Here is a 15,329-nt window from a genome sequence, read left to right on the forward strand (position 1 = left end):
AATGAAGTTTACCACTCTACTAATAATATCTGTATTTTGCTGATTTGCCTCTAGTCATTAAAAGTCTTAAAAAACTAAATGTCTAGTAAATGTTATAAAACTGTAATAAAGTTGACATATATTGTTAAAGACAATAAACACCTAAGACATTCTGCAGATCAAGTTTCTTCTACTGTAAAAACAAAAGGCTAAATTTTGAAGTTACAACTTTTAGTAAACTGTATTACATTTTCTAAATATTATTTCTGAAATATACTCTCTTACTGTAGTCTACTAGAGGTTAATGACATGACGGACTATGTATTAAAACACACAAATTATAAGTGTTATACAAATATAAATTCAAAAAGTACTCAAAAACAACCAGTGCTATTAAAAATCCTTTGTAAAATTGTTTTCCAAGTCAATGAATAGAAAAAGTAAATACATACAGAAATGCTCAGCTCAGTTCCAATATTCCGTCCATTATCTTCCATGATGCCACAACTTTAAATTAAAACCTGTAACTATGTTAAATAATGATAAAAAAAATTTCATAACAACTGACTGTATTTCTGACACTTCAGAATTAGATTCGGTATTCAGAAAAAAAAAAAAAAGCAAAAGTAATAGTATGCTATACTTGAAATCTATAACAATCATGTGGGAAATCCAAAAATCTTACTCTTTATGTAAGTGAAAGAAATGAGTAAAAAGTAATTCACACATGAATTTCAATTCTATAACAGATATAACCTCCACTAAATTAGTTCTCTCATAAATGCTTGGGAAAAGCAAACTCTTGCTCACTAACACTGGCAAGCGCAAATCAATCAATTCTAAGTTAAACAACTTTTCATTGTTTCTCCTTTCCTTTCGTCGTCAAGTGTTACGTGTCTATTTATATAAGACTATATCACCTGTACGTACGTTATAACTGTCAATTTTTAACTTGTTCTTTCACAGACTGCAGAATTTCCATTTCTACATACAAATAAAATCAACAGTACTCAAATATTTCTTCACATCCTCTCTGCATTACCCCGGGTTAGTACTGGATACACAAAAACTACATAAGATTTGAAAGACGGAAGCAAAGCACGAGCCTGACTCTGAAGGCTCTCAGGGTTAAATGTGGCGACACAGAAACAGAGATGCTGCTAAGTTTCTTTGTCCTCCCTCTTCCTTGTTGTACAGCAGCTCTTTTTCCCAGCTGCTAACCCTCCTGGCAACAGTGGGCCCATGCCCCACACCTGACTCCTGAGTGGGAAACAGAAAGATGACTATGCAGAGGTGACAGCTGTCCATAACTTTCCCACCAGTTCACTTTCATGGTCCTATTCTGCAGCAGGACATGCCCGGCTTCTTAGATTCCTTTGGAAGCTCTGACTTACCTAACCACACCAGTGCTTCAGGAGCACTGCTTAATGACTTCTCAGTTACCCTCCAACACCTTTTTTGATCTTTACTTCCCCAGCTTCTCCTACAATTGTGAAAAGTCTTATCCCTATTATAAATTTCTGTTTCAATGGCTGAACCCTGACTAACATAGTCATTGGTACCAAATGTAGATCCAGGGTAACAGAATCAAAATGTTAGGAATCTGTGATCAATTTTCTGAAGAGACCAGTGGTAAAGGAGACACCTGTAGTTCATGCTGTAAAGATAGAAGTTACTTAAATTTTAACCTGCAGAGACTCACAGTCAAAATAAGGCTTTAAGTGATCAAATAGCTGCTGTCACAGACATTTTATCAGAAATAGGAGTATAATACTCTTGTTCACTGATGACTTCTAACTCGAAAACTTGGAAAAAGAAGAGAATGAACCTAAGGCCTAAATTCACAGCCCAAGATCCAGGCAGAGAATCAGAGAGCTTTTTTTTTTTTTTTTTTTTTTTTTTTTTTTTAACAGGCAGAGTGGACAGTGAGAGAGAAAGAGACAGAGAGAAAGGTCTTCCTTTGCTGTTGGTTCACCCTCCAATGGCCGCCACGGCCGGCGCGCAGCCGGCACACCGCGCTGATCCGATGGCAGAAGCCAGGTGCTTCTCCTGGTCTCCCATGGGGTGCAGGACCCAAGCACTTGGGCCATCCTCCACTGCCCTCCCTGGCCACAGCAGAGAGCTGGCCTGGAAGAGGGGCAACCGGGACAGAATCTGGTGCCCCGACCAGGACTAGAACCTGGTGTGCCGGCGCTGCAAGGTGGAGGATTAGCCTAGTGAGCAGCGGCGCCGGCCAGAATCAGAGAGCTTCTATAACTGCCCCCAATCAAAACTTCATTTAGTGGCAGAGACAGGATTTCTGAAAATCTAAAGTCTGATTTCATGATAAACCGAAATAAAATGCAAGTTGAGTTTACAATTTTACAGGATCTCAGAATCTATACTCTTTTTTTCTTTTTTTCAGATTTATTTATTTATTTGAGAGGCAGAGTTACAGAGAGCAGGAGAGACAGAGAGAAAGACCTTCCATCCACTGGTGTACTCCCCAAATGGGCGCAACAGCTGGAGCTGGGCCAGGCCAAAGCTAGGAGTCAGGAGCTTCTTCCAGGTCTCCCGTGTGGGTGCAGGGGCTTAAGCACTTGGGCCATCTTCCACTGCCTTCCCAGGCCATTATCAGGGAGCTGGATTGGAAGTGGAACAGCCAGGACTTGAGCCACAGTCCATATGGGATGCTGGCACTGCAGGCAGAGGCTTAACCTACTTCACCACAGTGCCCACCCCTGTCATTAATTTGAAAAGCAGATCAATGGGAAGGGGGGTTGTGGAGGAAGAGAAAGCTCTTTTTTCTTCTGGTTCTCTTCCCAAATGCCCACAACAGGTAGGCTGAAGCCAGGAGCCTGAAATTCCATCCAGATCGCCCAGGGCAAGGGATCCAAAGACTTCAGCCATTATCTGCTGACTCCCAGGGTGTATATTAGCTGGATGCTGGAACTGAAAGTGGAGCTGGGGGGTGGAGGGGCTGGTGTGACAGTGGGTAAAGCTGCTGCCACTGCCTGCAATGCTGGCATCCCATATGGGCCCTGGTTGGAGCCCCAGCTGCTCCACTTTCAATCCACCTCCCTGTTTATGTGTCTGGGAAAGCAGCCAAAGATGGCCCAAGTACTTGGGCCCCTGCTAACCATGTGGGAGACCTGGAAGAAGCTCTGGGTTTCTGACTTCAGACTAGCCCAGCTCCGGGTATTGGGGTCATTTGGGGAGTGAATTGGTGGGTAGAAGATTTGTCTCTCCCCTCTCTCTCTAAACTCTGCCTTTCAAATAAATAAATAAATCTTTAAAAAAAAAAATAGAAGAAGAAAAGTGGAGTTGAGACTCAATTCCAGGTGCTCAGATGTGAAATGCAGGTTTCCCAAGCAATGGTGTCTTCACTCACTGCACCACAATGCCCACCCCCCAGAATCATATATTCTACATATTTTTACCATCTCTATATCCTAGCACACTGAAATATGCTTGAAGATTGAAGAATCCATAAGCTGCATAGTGGCCCCTAAAGATACTAGGCCCTAATTCCTGAAAGCTATAAATGTTATCTTATTTGGAAAAGGGACTTGGCAGATGAAATTAAGTAAAGCATCTCAAGATGACCAGAGTATCTGGGTGGCATCTCAATGTCATACAAGTGATCTTATAAGAGGTGAACTGGAGATGATGAGAGTACTTCAGAAAGTTCATGGGGGAAAGAAATGAAAAGATAAGTTTATTTTTGAGATCTTCCATCTGCCAGCTCACTTCTCAAATGCCTGTCACAGCTGGGACTTGGTAAAGCTAAAACCATGAGCCAGGTACTGAAGCCAGGTCTCCCGCATGAGTAACAGGAATCCAATCACTTGAGCCATCAAACGTTGCCTGCCAGGGTCTGTATTAGCACAAAGTTGGAGTGAGGAACCAGAGCCAGGTAACAAACCCAGGTCCTGAGATGTGGGATATGGGTGTCTTAACCACTAGTTTAAATACTTACCCTTGCCACTAACTTTTTGAAATACCTTCATAAATGAGGACATAGTATATAGAGTGATGGCTATGGTTAATAATACTGTATTATTGGGGCCGGCGCTGTGGCACAGTGGGTTAACGCCCTGGCCCGAAGCGCCAGCATCCCATATGGGTGCCGATTCTAGTCCCGGCTGCTCCTCTTCTGATCCAGCTCTCTGCTATGGCCTGGGAAAGCAGTGGAAGATGGCCCAAGTCCTTGGGCCCTGCACCCGTGTGGGAGACCCAGAGGAAGCTCCTGGCTCCTGGCTTCGGATTGGCGCAGCTCCAGACATTGCGGCAAATTGGGGAGTGAACCATCAGATGGAAGACCTCTCTCTCTCTCTCTCTCTCTCTCTCTGCCTCTCCTCTCTCTGTGTAACTCTGACTTTCAAATAAATAAATAAATCTTTAAAAATATACTGTATTATTTACTTAAAATGTGCTAAGAGAGTAGATCCTGTGCTCTCACCTCTATACACACGTATCCATAAGTATTTGTGGTGATAAATATGTTCATTAATTTGATTGAGGTAATCATTTCACAAAGTATATCAAACCATCACCAATACATCTTGTTTATATAGTTTTTATTTTGTCAACTGTACTTTAAGAAGGCTGGCAAACATATGAAAAAAATATAAAGAAGAGAAGGGGCCAATGTTGTGGCATAGAGGGTTAAGCCTCTGCCTGCAATACTGGCATCTCATATGGGCACTGATTTGTGTCCCAGCTGTCCTACTTCCAATCCAGCTCTCTGGTAATACACTAGGGAAAGCAGTGGATGATGGCCCAAGTATTTGGGCCCCTGCCACCCATGCGGGAAACCCAGATGGAGTTCCATGCTCCCAATTAGGTCTAGCCCAGCCCTAGCTGTTGGGGCCATTTTGGGGAGTGAACTAGCAAATGGAAAATCTGTGTTTTCATCTCTCTATCTATAACTCTACTTCTCAAATAAATAAATTTTTTTAAAATGGAGATTATAAGGACCAATGTTGTGGCACAGCAAGTTAAGCTGCTGCCTGGATAACTGGTATCCCATAAGGATGCTGGTTCGACTCCTGGCTATTACATTTCCGATCCAGCTCCCTCCTGATGTGCTTGGGAAAGTAGAAGATGATGGCCCAAGTGCTTGGACCCCTGCACCCACATGGGAGACCCTGATGAGTCTCCTGGCTTCAGTCTGGTCCAGTCCTGGCTGTTGCAGCCATTTGGCTAGTTAATTAGAGAATGGAAGACCTCTGTCTCTGTCTCTTTCTCTCTGTAACTCTGCTTTTCAAATACATAATAAATTTTTTGCCATCCTCCACTGCACTCCCTGGCCACAGCAGAGAGCAGGCCTGGAAGAGGGGCAACCGGGACAGAATCTGGCGCCCCGACCAGGACTAGAACCCGTTGTGCTGGCGCCGCAAGGCGGAGGATTAGCCTAGTGAGCCGCGGCGCCGGCCCATGATAAATATTTTTTTAAAAATGGAGAATACATATACACAAGAGGAGAAGACAATATGAAGATAGAATAAAGAGATTTAGAAATGCTGGCCTTGAAGAATATAATGACGCAGGTATAAGTTAAGGAATGTTGGCAGCCACCAGCAACTGGAAGAGGAAAGAATGGATACTCCCTTACAGCAGCCAGAGGGAGCAGTTTGATTTCAGCTCAGTGATGCAGATTTTGTGTTTCTAGCCCCTAAAAGTATCAGAGAATAAACTGCTATTCTTCTAAGTAACCAAATATGTAGTAATTGTTGCTGCAGCCATAGGAAATTAAAATACAGATCTAAGTGTATTTTTTGTAATTTTTAATTGTTTACTACTCTATGTCTACTCAGGCAAAAAGTGGCTAATGTGCTCCAGAGGAAGACTGGTTAAAATTAAGATTCAGTACTTTAAAAGAATTAATTAGCTATCAGGTAAACCAGGTTATATTGAAAAGAGTACGTAGAACATATGAAGTGCTAAACAATAGTACGAAGAACATATGAAGTGCTAAACAAATATTTTTAAAATAAATGCTGGACTTGGTAACAAAACAGAGACACCAAGTGAATGAACTTACTCTAAATCGTTTCTTAAGGAAAATCCAAGCCCAGCCACTTTGTTAACAAAACTAAATGGTTAACAATAACATTTATATAGGGAAGATAAGGACTTGATCAAAGATACAAAGTAATTCCTTCACTGCAAATTTTAGGAAATATCAATTTCTTTGATATTTCATTTTTTAAATTTTTTACTTTAAGAGGCAGACAGAGACAGAGCTCTCAACCGCAGATTCACTCTACAAACGGCCAAGCAAAAGCTGGGAACACAATCCAGGTTTCCCACAAGGCTGGCAGGAACCCAAAAATGTACCTTTTAGTGAAAATAATTAAATTGAAATTTAATAGAACATATACAATGAGCTTGCTTCTTTTTTTAAGTTTTTTTTTTTTTTTTAAAGATTTGCTTGTTTATTTGAAAGGCAGAGTTATAGAGAGTGAGTGAGGAAGAGAGAGAGGTCTTCCATCTGCTGGTTCACTCCCAAATGACTGCAACGGCCAGAGCTGTGCCAATCTGAACTCAGGAGCCAGGAGCTTCTTCCAGGTCTCCCACGTGGGTGCAGGGGCCCAAGGACTTAGGCCATCTTCTACTGCTTTCCCAGGCCGTAATAGAGAGCCGGATCGAAAGTGGACCAGCTGGGACTTGAACCAGTGTGCATATGGGATGCCGGCACTGCGGCGGCGGCTTTACCTGCTGTGCCACAGCATCAGCCCCTAAGGTTTCCTTTAAAAAAAAAAAAGAAAACAAAACAAAACAAAACAAAACAAAAACCACCATCCTTTCTAAATATGAAATTTTAACTATATCCAGGTATACTAGTCTTAGAAGTTTATATATACTGAGGCCGGCACTGTGGCACAGTGGGTTAACGCCCTGGCCTGAAGCGCCAGCATCCCATATGGGCACTGGTTCTAGTCCCAGCTGTTCCAGTTCTGATCCAGCTCTCTGCTATGGCCTGGGAAAGCAGTGGAAGATGGCCCAAGTCCTTGGGCCCCTGCACCCATGTGGGAGACCCAGAAGAAGCTCCTGGCTCCTGGGTTCAGATCAGCGCAGCTCTGGCTCTTGCAGGCAATTGGGGAGTGAACCATCAGATGGAAGACCTCTCTCTCTCTCTCTCTGTGTAACTCTGACTTTCAAATAAATAAATAAATCTTTTTAAAAAAGTTTATATATACAATGATCTTATACTATGTAAAATATGAATTACACTAATAATCATCCTTATTCAAACAAGTCTTACGTCACTGTCTCCCATCTGTTGGGGACAGGCTTCAGACTGTCTATTCTAATTTAACCTCCATATAGCATAAGTCTCAACAAAGTGTAGGTCTGACCACATTTCTTTCCTTTTCGTAAAGTTTAGCTGATTCCATGGGGCTGGCATTTGAGCACAGGGGGTTAAGTTACCACCTGCAACACAGGCATTCCATGTGGGTACCAGTTGTCCTGGCTGCTCCACTTCCCACACAGCTCCCTGCTTCCCTGGAAAGGCAAGAGAAAATGACTGAAGTACTTGGGCCCTTGTCACTAACGTGGGAGACCCAGATGGAATTCCAGGCTCCTGGGTAGGGCCTGGCCCAGCCCCAGTGGTTGAGGGAAGATTCCCCTCTCTCTCTCTCTTGCCTGTCTCTCCCTCTTTCTCTAACTCTGCCTTTCAAATAAATAAAATGAATCTTTAAAAAAAGGTTTAGCTGATTCCTTACCAAATGCAGATACAGTCTAAACTTTTTTTTTTTAACAGTTATCTATTTCAAAGGCAGAGTGACATAGAGAAAGGGAAGGATAGACAGAGGGAGATCATCAATCTGCTGATTCATGTCTAGGGTACTGTTCACTTAGGACCCAGCTTCCTGCTAATACTCCTGGGAGGCAGCAAATGATGGCACAAGTTCTTGGGTTCCTGCCTCCTAAGCAGAGTATCTGGTTGGAATTCCTGGCTCCTGGGTTTGGCCTGGCCTAGTCCTGGTAGTTGTGGGCATCTGCGGAGTGAACCAGCAAACAAGGACTCTGGGTCCATCTGTGACTCTGTCTCTCAAATAAAAACAAATAAAAACATAAACTGAGGTACATAAAACATGTCAGAGCTCAGATATAAACCAAGATTTCTCTCAGTTGAAACTCATGGTCTTCTCAGTAAAGCCTGTATTTAAGCATACCTAACTACTTAGAGGGTCAGTCCATATAGATTATGAGAAGATACCTCTGAACTCAGACTGAGTTCACATCCTGTCTCCACCACTTAATAACTATAGACAAGTACTTGATCTCTCAAGTGGTAATAATAGTACATATCTCGTAGGATGATTAAAGAACATAAATCAAAGAAAGTGGTTATTAATCTACAACGACTTATTCTTTGAATACCTTTACAAAACCTATTCATGACAGAAAAACGCTACTAGAAATATTTGGAATTGGACTTATAACACATAAGAATTTGGAAAAAATTTCCTATTCAACTTCTATTGAAAAAGCTAGGCACAGTAGGAATACAGTCATATAAGGATACTTTATTTGTGGAAGGAACTTGTTTTAGCATTTTATCTGATATGACCTAAAAGTTTCAGCTTTCTTTTAGCCTAGCATGCTTTTTCTTCTTTAAGATTTATTTTATTTTTTTAAAAGGCAAAGAGACAGAGAGAGATTTTTCCTTTAGCTGGTTCACTCCCCAAATAGACCCACCAGCCAGGGCTAAGCCAGGCTGAAGCCAGGAGTCAGGAACTCCAACCAAGTCTTCCAGGCCAGTGGCAGGGCTCCAAGTACTTGGGCCATCTTCCACTGCTTTCCCCAGCAAATTTGGAGGGAGCTGAATTGGAAGTGATGCAGTGTGGACTCAAATAGGCACTCTGGTATGGGATGCCAGTATCGTAGGTGGTGGCTTAACCCACTGAGTCAGTCCCTGTAGCCTAACTTTTCAATCAAAATGCTTGTCTCTAAATAAATAATACAGTAATTTATCTTAAACAGGTTCTTGGATCTCCTTTCAGATGGTATATCCAATATGGATGATAAACCAATAAGAATTCTGGGCAAGCAATCTGGATAGAAAAACAAATAATATTGGAGCTGGCATAGTGGGTTAAGCCTCCGCCTATGATGATGGCATCCCATATGAGTGCCGGTTCAAGTCCTGGCTGCTCTACTTCCGATCCAGTTCCATGTTAATGTGCCTGGGAAAGCAGCGGAGGATGGCCCAAGTGCTTGGGTCCTTGTATCCATGTGTGAGACCTGGAAGAAGCTCCTGGCTCCTAGCTTTGGTCTGGCTCAGCACCAGCCATTGTGGCCATTTGGGGAGTGAACCAGCATACAGAAGACCTCTCTCTTTCTCTCCCTCTTTAATTCTGACTTTCAAATAAATAAACCAATCTTAAAAAAAAAAAAAAAGAAAAATAACATTCATCTAGCTTCTAAAGTCATTCCCATATTTTTATATTCCATTCTCAAATTTATATAACAAAATGCATTTTAAAAACCATGATTAAAATTAGAATATAAGCCAGCGCTGTGGCTCACTTGACTAATCCTCCACCTGCGGCGCTGGCACCCCGGGTTCTAGTCCCGGTTGGGGCGCTGGGTACTAGTCCTGGTTGCTCCTCTTCCAGTCCAGCTCTCTGCTGTGGCCCAGGAGGGCAGTGGAGGATGGCCCAAGTCCTTGGGTCCCTGCACCTGCATGGGAGACCAGGAGGAAGCTCCGGGCTCCTGGCTTTGGATCAGCACAGTGCCTGCCGTGGCGGCCATTAGGGGAGTGAACCAAGGGAAGGAAGACCCTTCTTTCTGTCTCTCTCTCTACTGTCTAACTCTGCCTGTCTAAAAATAAAAAAAAATAAAAAAATTAGAATATAGCTGTAGTACTATACTCCTTCATGAATGGTGACATTTACTTAGCATCTATTCTTTGAAGACTGAAATCTAATTTTATGCTGCCAGTTCATATTGATTTGAACTTTAATAATAAATCACAGCAGTTGGCCAGCGCTGCAGCTCACGAGGCTAATCCTCCGCCTGTGGCGCCGGCTCCCCGGGTTCTAGTCCCAGTTGGGGCGCCAGATTCTGTCCCGGTTGCTCCTCTTCCAGTCCAGCTCTCTGCTGCAGCCCGGGAAGGCAGTGGAGGATGGCCCAAGTGCTTGGGCCCTGCACCCGCATGGGAGACCAGGAGGAAGCACCTGGCTCCTGGCTTCAGATCGATGCAGCGCACCAGCCATAGTGGCCAACTGGGGGGTCAACCAACAGAAGGAAGACCTTTCTCTATGTCTCTCTCTCTCACTAACTCTGCCTGTCAAAAATAAAAATAAAAATAAAAATAAATAAATCACAGCAGTGAATGACATTATTAACTAGTTAGTTTGATGTTCAGGCTTGAAATGTTGCCCAGATGGGTCTACAATTTACTCTTACATTTCTGGCAATTTCACCAAAAAAGAATTCCACAATTGACCAACATCAAATAGAAACTTCTTTCTCTAAGATTTTCAGGAAAGGGTTAAAAAGTTCAAAAGTCATACTTCACAGGTACTGATTAAGACTGGGCTTCCGGAAGGTCCGATAGGGGGCGCCGCATTGGAACGTCCAAAGAGGTCGTGCTCCGGGATGCCATCGCAGTCGGCTACCAGAATGTGAAGACCCCAAGCCACCCGGGTGAGCAGGCCAAGAGTGGAAACCTCCTCCGTGCAGCAGCGGTGTGGCCAGATGTTGGAGGAGCCGACTCACTCCAGAGGTAGCCAGATGGCCTGGCCACAGGGACCTGAGGGACCTGCAGGGCATAAGAACCCTAGTGTGAAGGGGCCTGCACTGTGAAGCAGTGGGTTAACGCCCTGGCCTGAAGCGCTGGCATCCTTTATGGGAGCAGGTTCGAGACCCGGCTGCTCCACTTCCGATCCAGCTCCCTGCTATGGCCTGGGAAAGCAGTGGAAGATGGCCCAAGTCCTTGGACCTCTGCACCCACGTGGGAGACCGGGAAGAAGCTCCTGGCTTCAGATTGTCACAGCTCCAGCTGTTGCGGCCGTCTGGGGAGTGAACCAGCGGATGGAAGACCTCTCTCTCTCTCTCTCTCTCTCTGCCTGCCTCTCCTTCTCTTTCTGTGTAACTCTTGACTTTCAAATAAATGAATAAACCTTAAAAAAAGAAAAAAAAAAAAAAAAAAAGACTGGGCTTCCAACTGAAAGATTATTTCCCTTCATTCTATTTATCTAGTTATTCATTCAATCTATTCAGTTCCTACTAAGATACATGTTTGTGGATACAAAGTGTCTATTCAAATATTACTGAGGCAGCCTAAGGAGTGTATGTAGGGCTTGTCTGGTTTTCAACATTTTTATCTACAAAATGGAGGTGAAAATAACTGTCCCATCTCAAAGACTTAATTCTAGAAATAAATGAGGTAGTAAGACATGGAAAAGTACTTTCAAATATAAGACTATCAATAAAAATCTGAAAAAAGATGACACCATAACAGTTATCCTTATCTCCAGGAGCACTGTAAGTGACTTTATTTCATTACATGATTTTTAAAAAATTTATCATTTAATAAAATTCAATTTAAATTTAATGAAATTATCATTTAATAAAATTAAAATTTATCATGTAATAATCATTACATGATTTTTAAAAAATGTATGCATTTCATAATACATTTCATAATACATAATGCATTTCATAAATACAACTTTAGAAACATAATAATTCTTCCCACCATACCTGCCCTCCCACCCACTCTCCTACCTCTCCTCTTCCCTCTCCTGTTTCCAGTCTTTTTTTTTACTAAGATCTACATTCATTTAGCTTTATATACATAAGATTAACTCTATTTTAGGTAAAGAGTTCAACACTTTCATTACATGATTTTTTTAAAAAATGTATCTATTTGAAAGAGTTACAGAGAGGGAGCAGGGGGGAGAGGTGAGGAGGGGAGAGATCTTCCATTAGCTGGTTCACTCCCCAAATAACCTCATTGACCAAGGCTAGGCCAGGCCAATGTCAGGATCCAGGAGTTTCTTCTGGGTCTCCCACATGGGTGACAGAGTGCCAAGCACTTGGGCCATCCTCTGCTGCTTTTCACAGGCTATGAGCAGAGAGCTGAATTGTAAGTGGAGCAGCCAGGACACGAACCAGTACCCATATGGGTTGCTGGCATTGCAAACAGTGGCTTTACTCACTATGCCACAACACCAGCCCACAGATGATGTATTGTAACAAATATTTCTTCAGAAGTATATTGTTATATGATTAGAAAGGCTGTCCAAAAAATAAATAAATATAATAAAGACAAAAAAAAAAGGCCTTCCTTGTAGGAGAAAAGGATATAAGCAAAGATCAAGGCAGGTAGGCATATAGCATGTTCAGAAAGATTATACTTCAAATTATTCATTTGGCTAAAAAAATAGGATATATAGGGTAAAATAATAACAATAAGGAATGAAAAGGCCATATGATTTTACTGGAGTCATACAAACACTCAAATTTTGAAGGACTTTTGATGCCTCCTTAAATAGTTTTAAATATATTCTTGAGTCAACAGAGTCACCATGAGAGGATGACCACCAAAGAATGGTATAAAACCTTCAGCTTTCACAAGTAGGAAGTGGGTGGGGGGTCATGCACAGGCATTGTGTCACAGTGGGTTAAGTTGCTGCCTGCAATGCTGGCATCCCATATCAGAACACTGGTTCAAGTCCCAGCAGCTTCACTTCTGACTCAGCTACCTACTAATGCTCCTGGGAAAGCAGCAGAAGAGGGTCCAAGTATTTAGAACCCTGCCATCCACATGGGAGACCCTGATGGAGTTCCAAGCCCCTGGCTCTTGCCTGGCCCAGCCCAGCCACTGAAGCCATTAAGACAGTGACTCAGTGAATGAAAGATTTTCCCTCTCTCTGTCTCTCTGCCTTTGAAATAAAACAAGTAAATGCTTTGTTTTGTTTAAAAGAAAAAAAAAAAAAGTAGTAGTAGTACAGGAAAGGGGATTTGACCTGGAGGTTAAGATATCTCTTGGGTGGTCTTCATCCCATAATCAAAATGTCTGGGCCCAATATCCTCCACTTTTTTTTTTTTTTTTTAAGATTTATTTATTTATTTGAAAGGCAGAGTTACAGAGAAAGAGAGGTCTTCCATCCACTGGTTCACTCCCCAAATGGCCACAACGGCCAGAGCTCAGTCAATCCGAAGCCAGGAGCCAGGAGCTCCTTCCCGGTCCCCCCGCAGGTGCAGGGGCCCAAGGACTTGAGCCATCTTCTACTGCTTTCCGGCAATCATTAGCAGAGAGCCGGAACAGAAGTGGAGCAAACTCAAACCGCGCCTGCATGGGATGTAGGCACTGCAGGCAGTGGCTTTACCCACTACACCACAGTGCTGCCCTCTCCCCACTCCACTCTGTATTCCTCATGTGGATCCTGGGAAGCAGTAGGTGATGCCCCCACCCGCCACCCACGTGGAAGACCAGGACTCATTTACTGACTGTGGTCTTTAGCCTGGCCCAACCCTGGCTGTTGAGGGCATTTGGGAAGTGAACCAGCAGATGCTAGCATTCTGGCTCACTCATGCTCTCTCTCATAATTAAATAAAAACTGAATGAATGCATAAATAAATTGTAATTTAAAAAATAGTATGGGGGGGTGACTAGAAGTGGGACAAGCTGAGGGTAGCAAGTTCAGTTTGGAGGCTACTGCTATAGTCCAAATAAGAGGAAAGAAGAGCCTATTTAGCACAAAGGTCCTGAGGATGAAAAAGGAAAGAACAGAATCTGAGATGCTGAAGTAGAACCAACACCTGGGAGGAAAGTTAGGATCCCAAATACCAATTTGGAAATCACCCCCGGGATTCAAGAAAACAACCTGAGTTTACCACAGTAAGAGCACCAAATTGGAAACTATGAAATTTCATCTGTAACTACCAGTTGAAATGTTGGCTTTCAAAGAATAAAAAAAAAGACTTAACTCTCATTCCATTTTCAAACACTGACGTTAAGAGAACATAATACAACACTTCAACTTCTACTACAAAGTCACGAAAGGACATCGACATTATTCTTTAACTCGTGTGCACCAACCTTCCTGAAGGTGGAGGTGAAACCCTCCCTCTTCACTCCCCCCCCCCCCATCGCTACCCCCACACCTGTCCTGCCGGGAATCTCACGCGGCCTCAAACAGCCCTCGTTTTCCTAACAGCCTCACCAAGGGCATCCTTTCCATTTCTTGAAGTCCCTGCTTCTTGAGCGCAGGGTCCTCCTCGGGTGGATCCGTCCACACCACCGGGTTACACACCCCCCGGGAGCTGCAGCAGGGATCGACCCCAGCCTGCAGCCCGGCCGCTGGGCTCGGCGCGCCCCGGGCTCTGAGGCACACACAGCCGTTTTCATTCGCTTGACACACCCCTCTCCTCAAGACCTGTTTCCTCCTCCACCCAGCACATTCCGCACGTCGTCCGATGGGGATACAAGGCGTCACTTCATCGGCTCCCTCCCCAGTTTAGCCAGGACTTCAGATCGCCCACCCAGACCGCTTCACCCAGACTGACTTCTCATCAAGCCCGGCCCCCACCCAGCACGCCGCCCCCCGCTGCCGCCAGGAGCTGCCGGCGCCGCCCCGCAGCCGCCGGCCTCCGGGCGTCCGGCCCTAGCCAGAAGCACTCATCGCTCACCTCCCGCGCAGCTCCTCCGGCTGCGCGCACTGGGGGCTGCGGCTCAGCAACGCCGGGCGACCCAGGCTGCCGAGTCGGCCGGGTCCGCCGCGACCGCTGACCCGCAGCGCCGCCAGCTCCCGCTGCCGTCGCTGTTGCCAGCTTGGTGCAGCCCTGGCGTTTCCGGGTTCCCGCGGTCCCGTCCTCCAAATGCTCCGGCTTCCGCCTCGGCCCGGGCAAACGGCGTTCCCGGCTCGGCTGTGGCGGCCCCAGCTTCGCTCTTGCCAGCTCCGACCCTTAAGGCGACGGCTCCTGTCCCGGTCCGCTAGCGGCCCCCGGTGCCGGCTTCACCGCCGCGAGACCGCTGGAGGCACTGCTTCCTGTGGACTCTCCCGCGAGGGGACAAGGCAGACAGAGTGACTCTCGCCACGGGCTTCTGCGGGACTGTCCCGCCGCCGAGGGTGCTTTTGTGACCAGTTGCTAAAGAAAGGACAAAGTCCTTTAGGGCAAAGGACCCTGAGAGTGAGTGGGGAGGCGGATCCCCAAGCAAATGAACACGCTCCTAAAATTGGCAGTGATCTGAAAGCAACTAAGATTCGCTGTGGCACACGCTGCGAACCAGTAATCTGGAAATGACCGCTGCTCCCACCCTGAAACCTTGAGATTCAGCGAAACCCAAAGCGGTGCCACCAGTGAGCCTAGTGCCATTAACCAAGAAAAAAAAAAAAAAAAAA

The 15,329-nt window shown here is 44.6% G+C and overlaps 1 protein-coding gene across 5 annotated transcripts in view; it reads right to left on the minus strand.

Annotated features, from left to right (window-relative positions):
• SLC35A3 (solute carrier family 35 member A3) overlaps positions 1 to 15,088 on the minus strand; it is a 76,508-nt gene extending 61,420 nt beyond the window's left edge. Inside the window, exons 1-2 of one of the 5 annotated variants that reach the window (XM_002715839.6) lie at positions 14,617 to 14,765; positions 10,491 to 10,738 (exon numbers count right to left, since the gene is read on the minus strand). Coding sequence is in view for 2 of the 5 variants with exons in the window: in XM_089300301.1 (XP_089156427.1) it covers positions 432 to 476 (45 nt within the window). In the remaining 3 variants the exon portion in view is untranslated. Of the gene's footprint in view, positions 1 to 431; positions 576 to 10,490; positions 10,739 to 14,150; positions 14,329 to 14,616 lie in introns of those variants that run through there. The other 4 variants (XM_008264828.5, XM_089300302.1, XM_070077990.2 and 1 more) reach the window with 4 other exon arrangements.
• Positions 15,089 to 15,329: the final 241 nt, after the last annotated feature.

Source organism: Oryctolagus cuniculus, chromosome 7, assembly GCF_051225735.1.
Source record: "Oryctolagus cuniculus isolate XC-2025 breed Fujian yellow rabbit chromosome 7, ASM5122573v1, whole genome shotgun sequence".
In the NCBI taxonomy this organism is placed as follows: Eukaryota; Metazoa; Chordata; class Mammalia; order Lagomorpha; family Leporidae; genus Oryctolagus; species Oryctolagus cuniculus.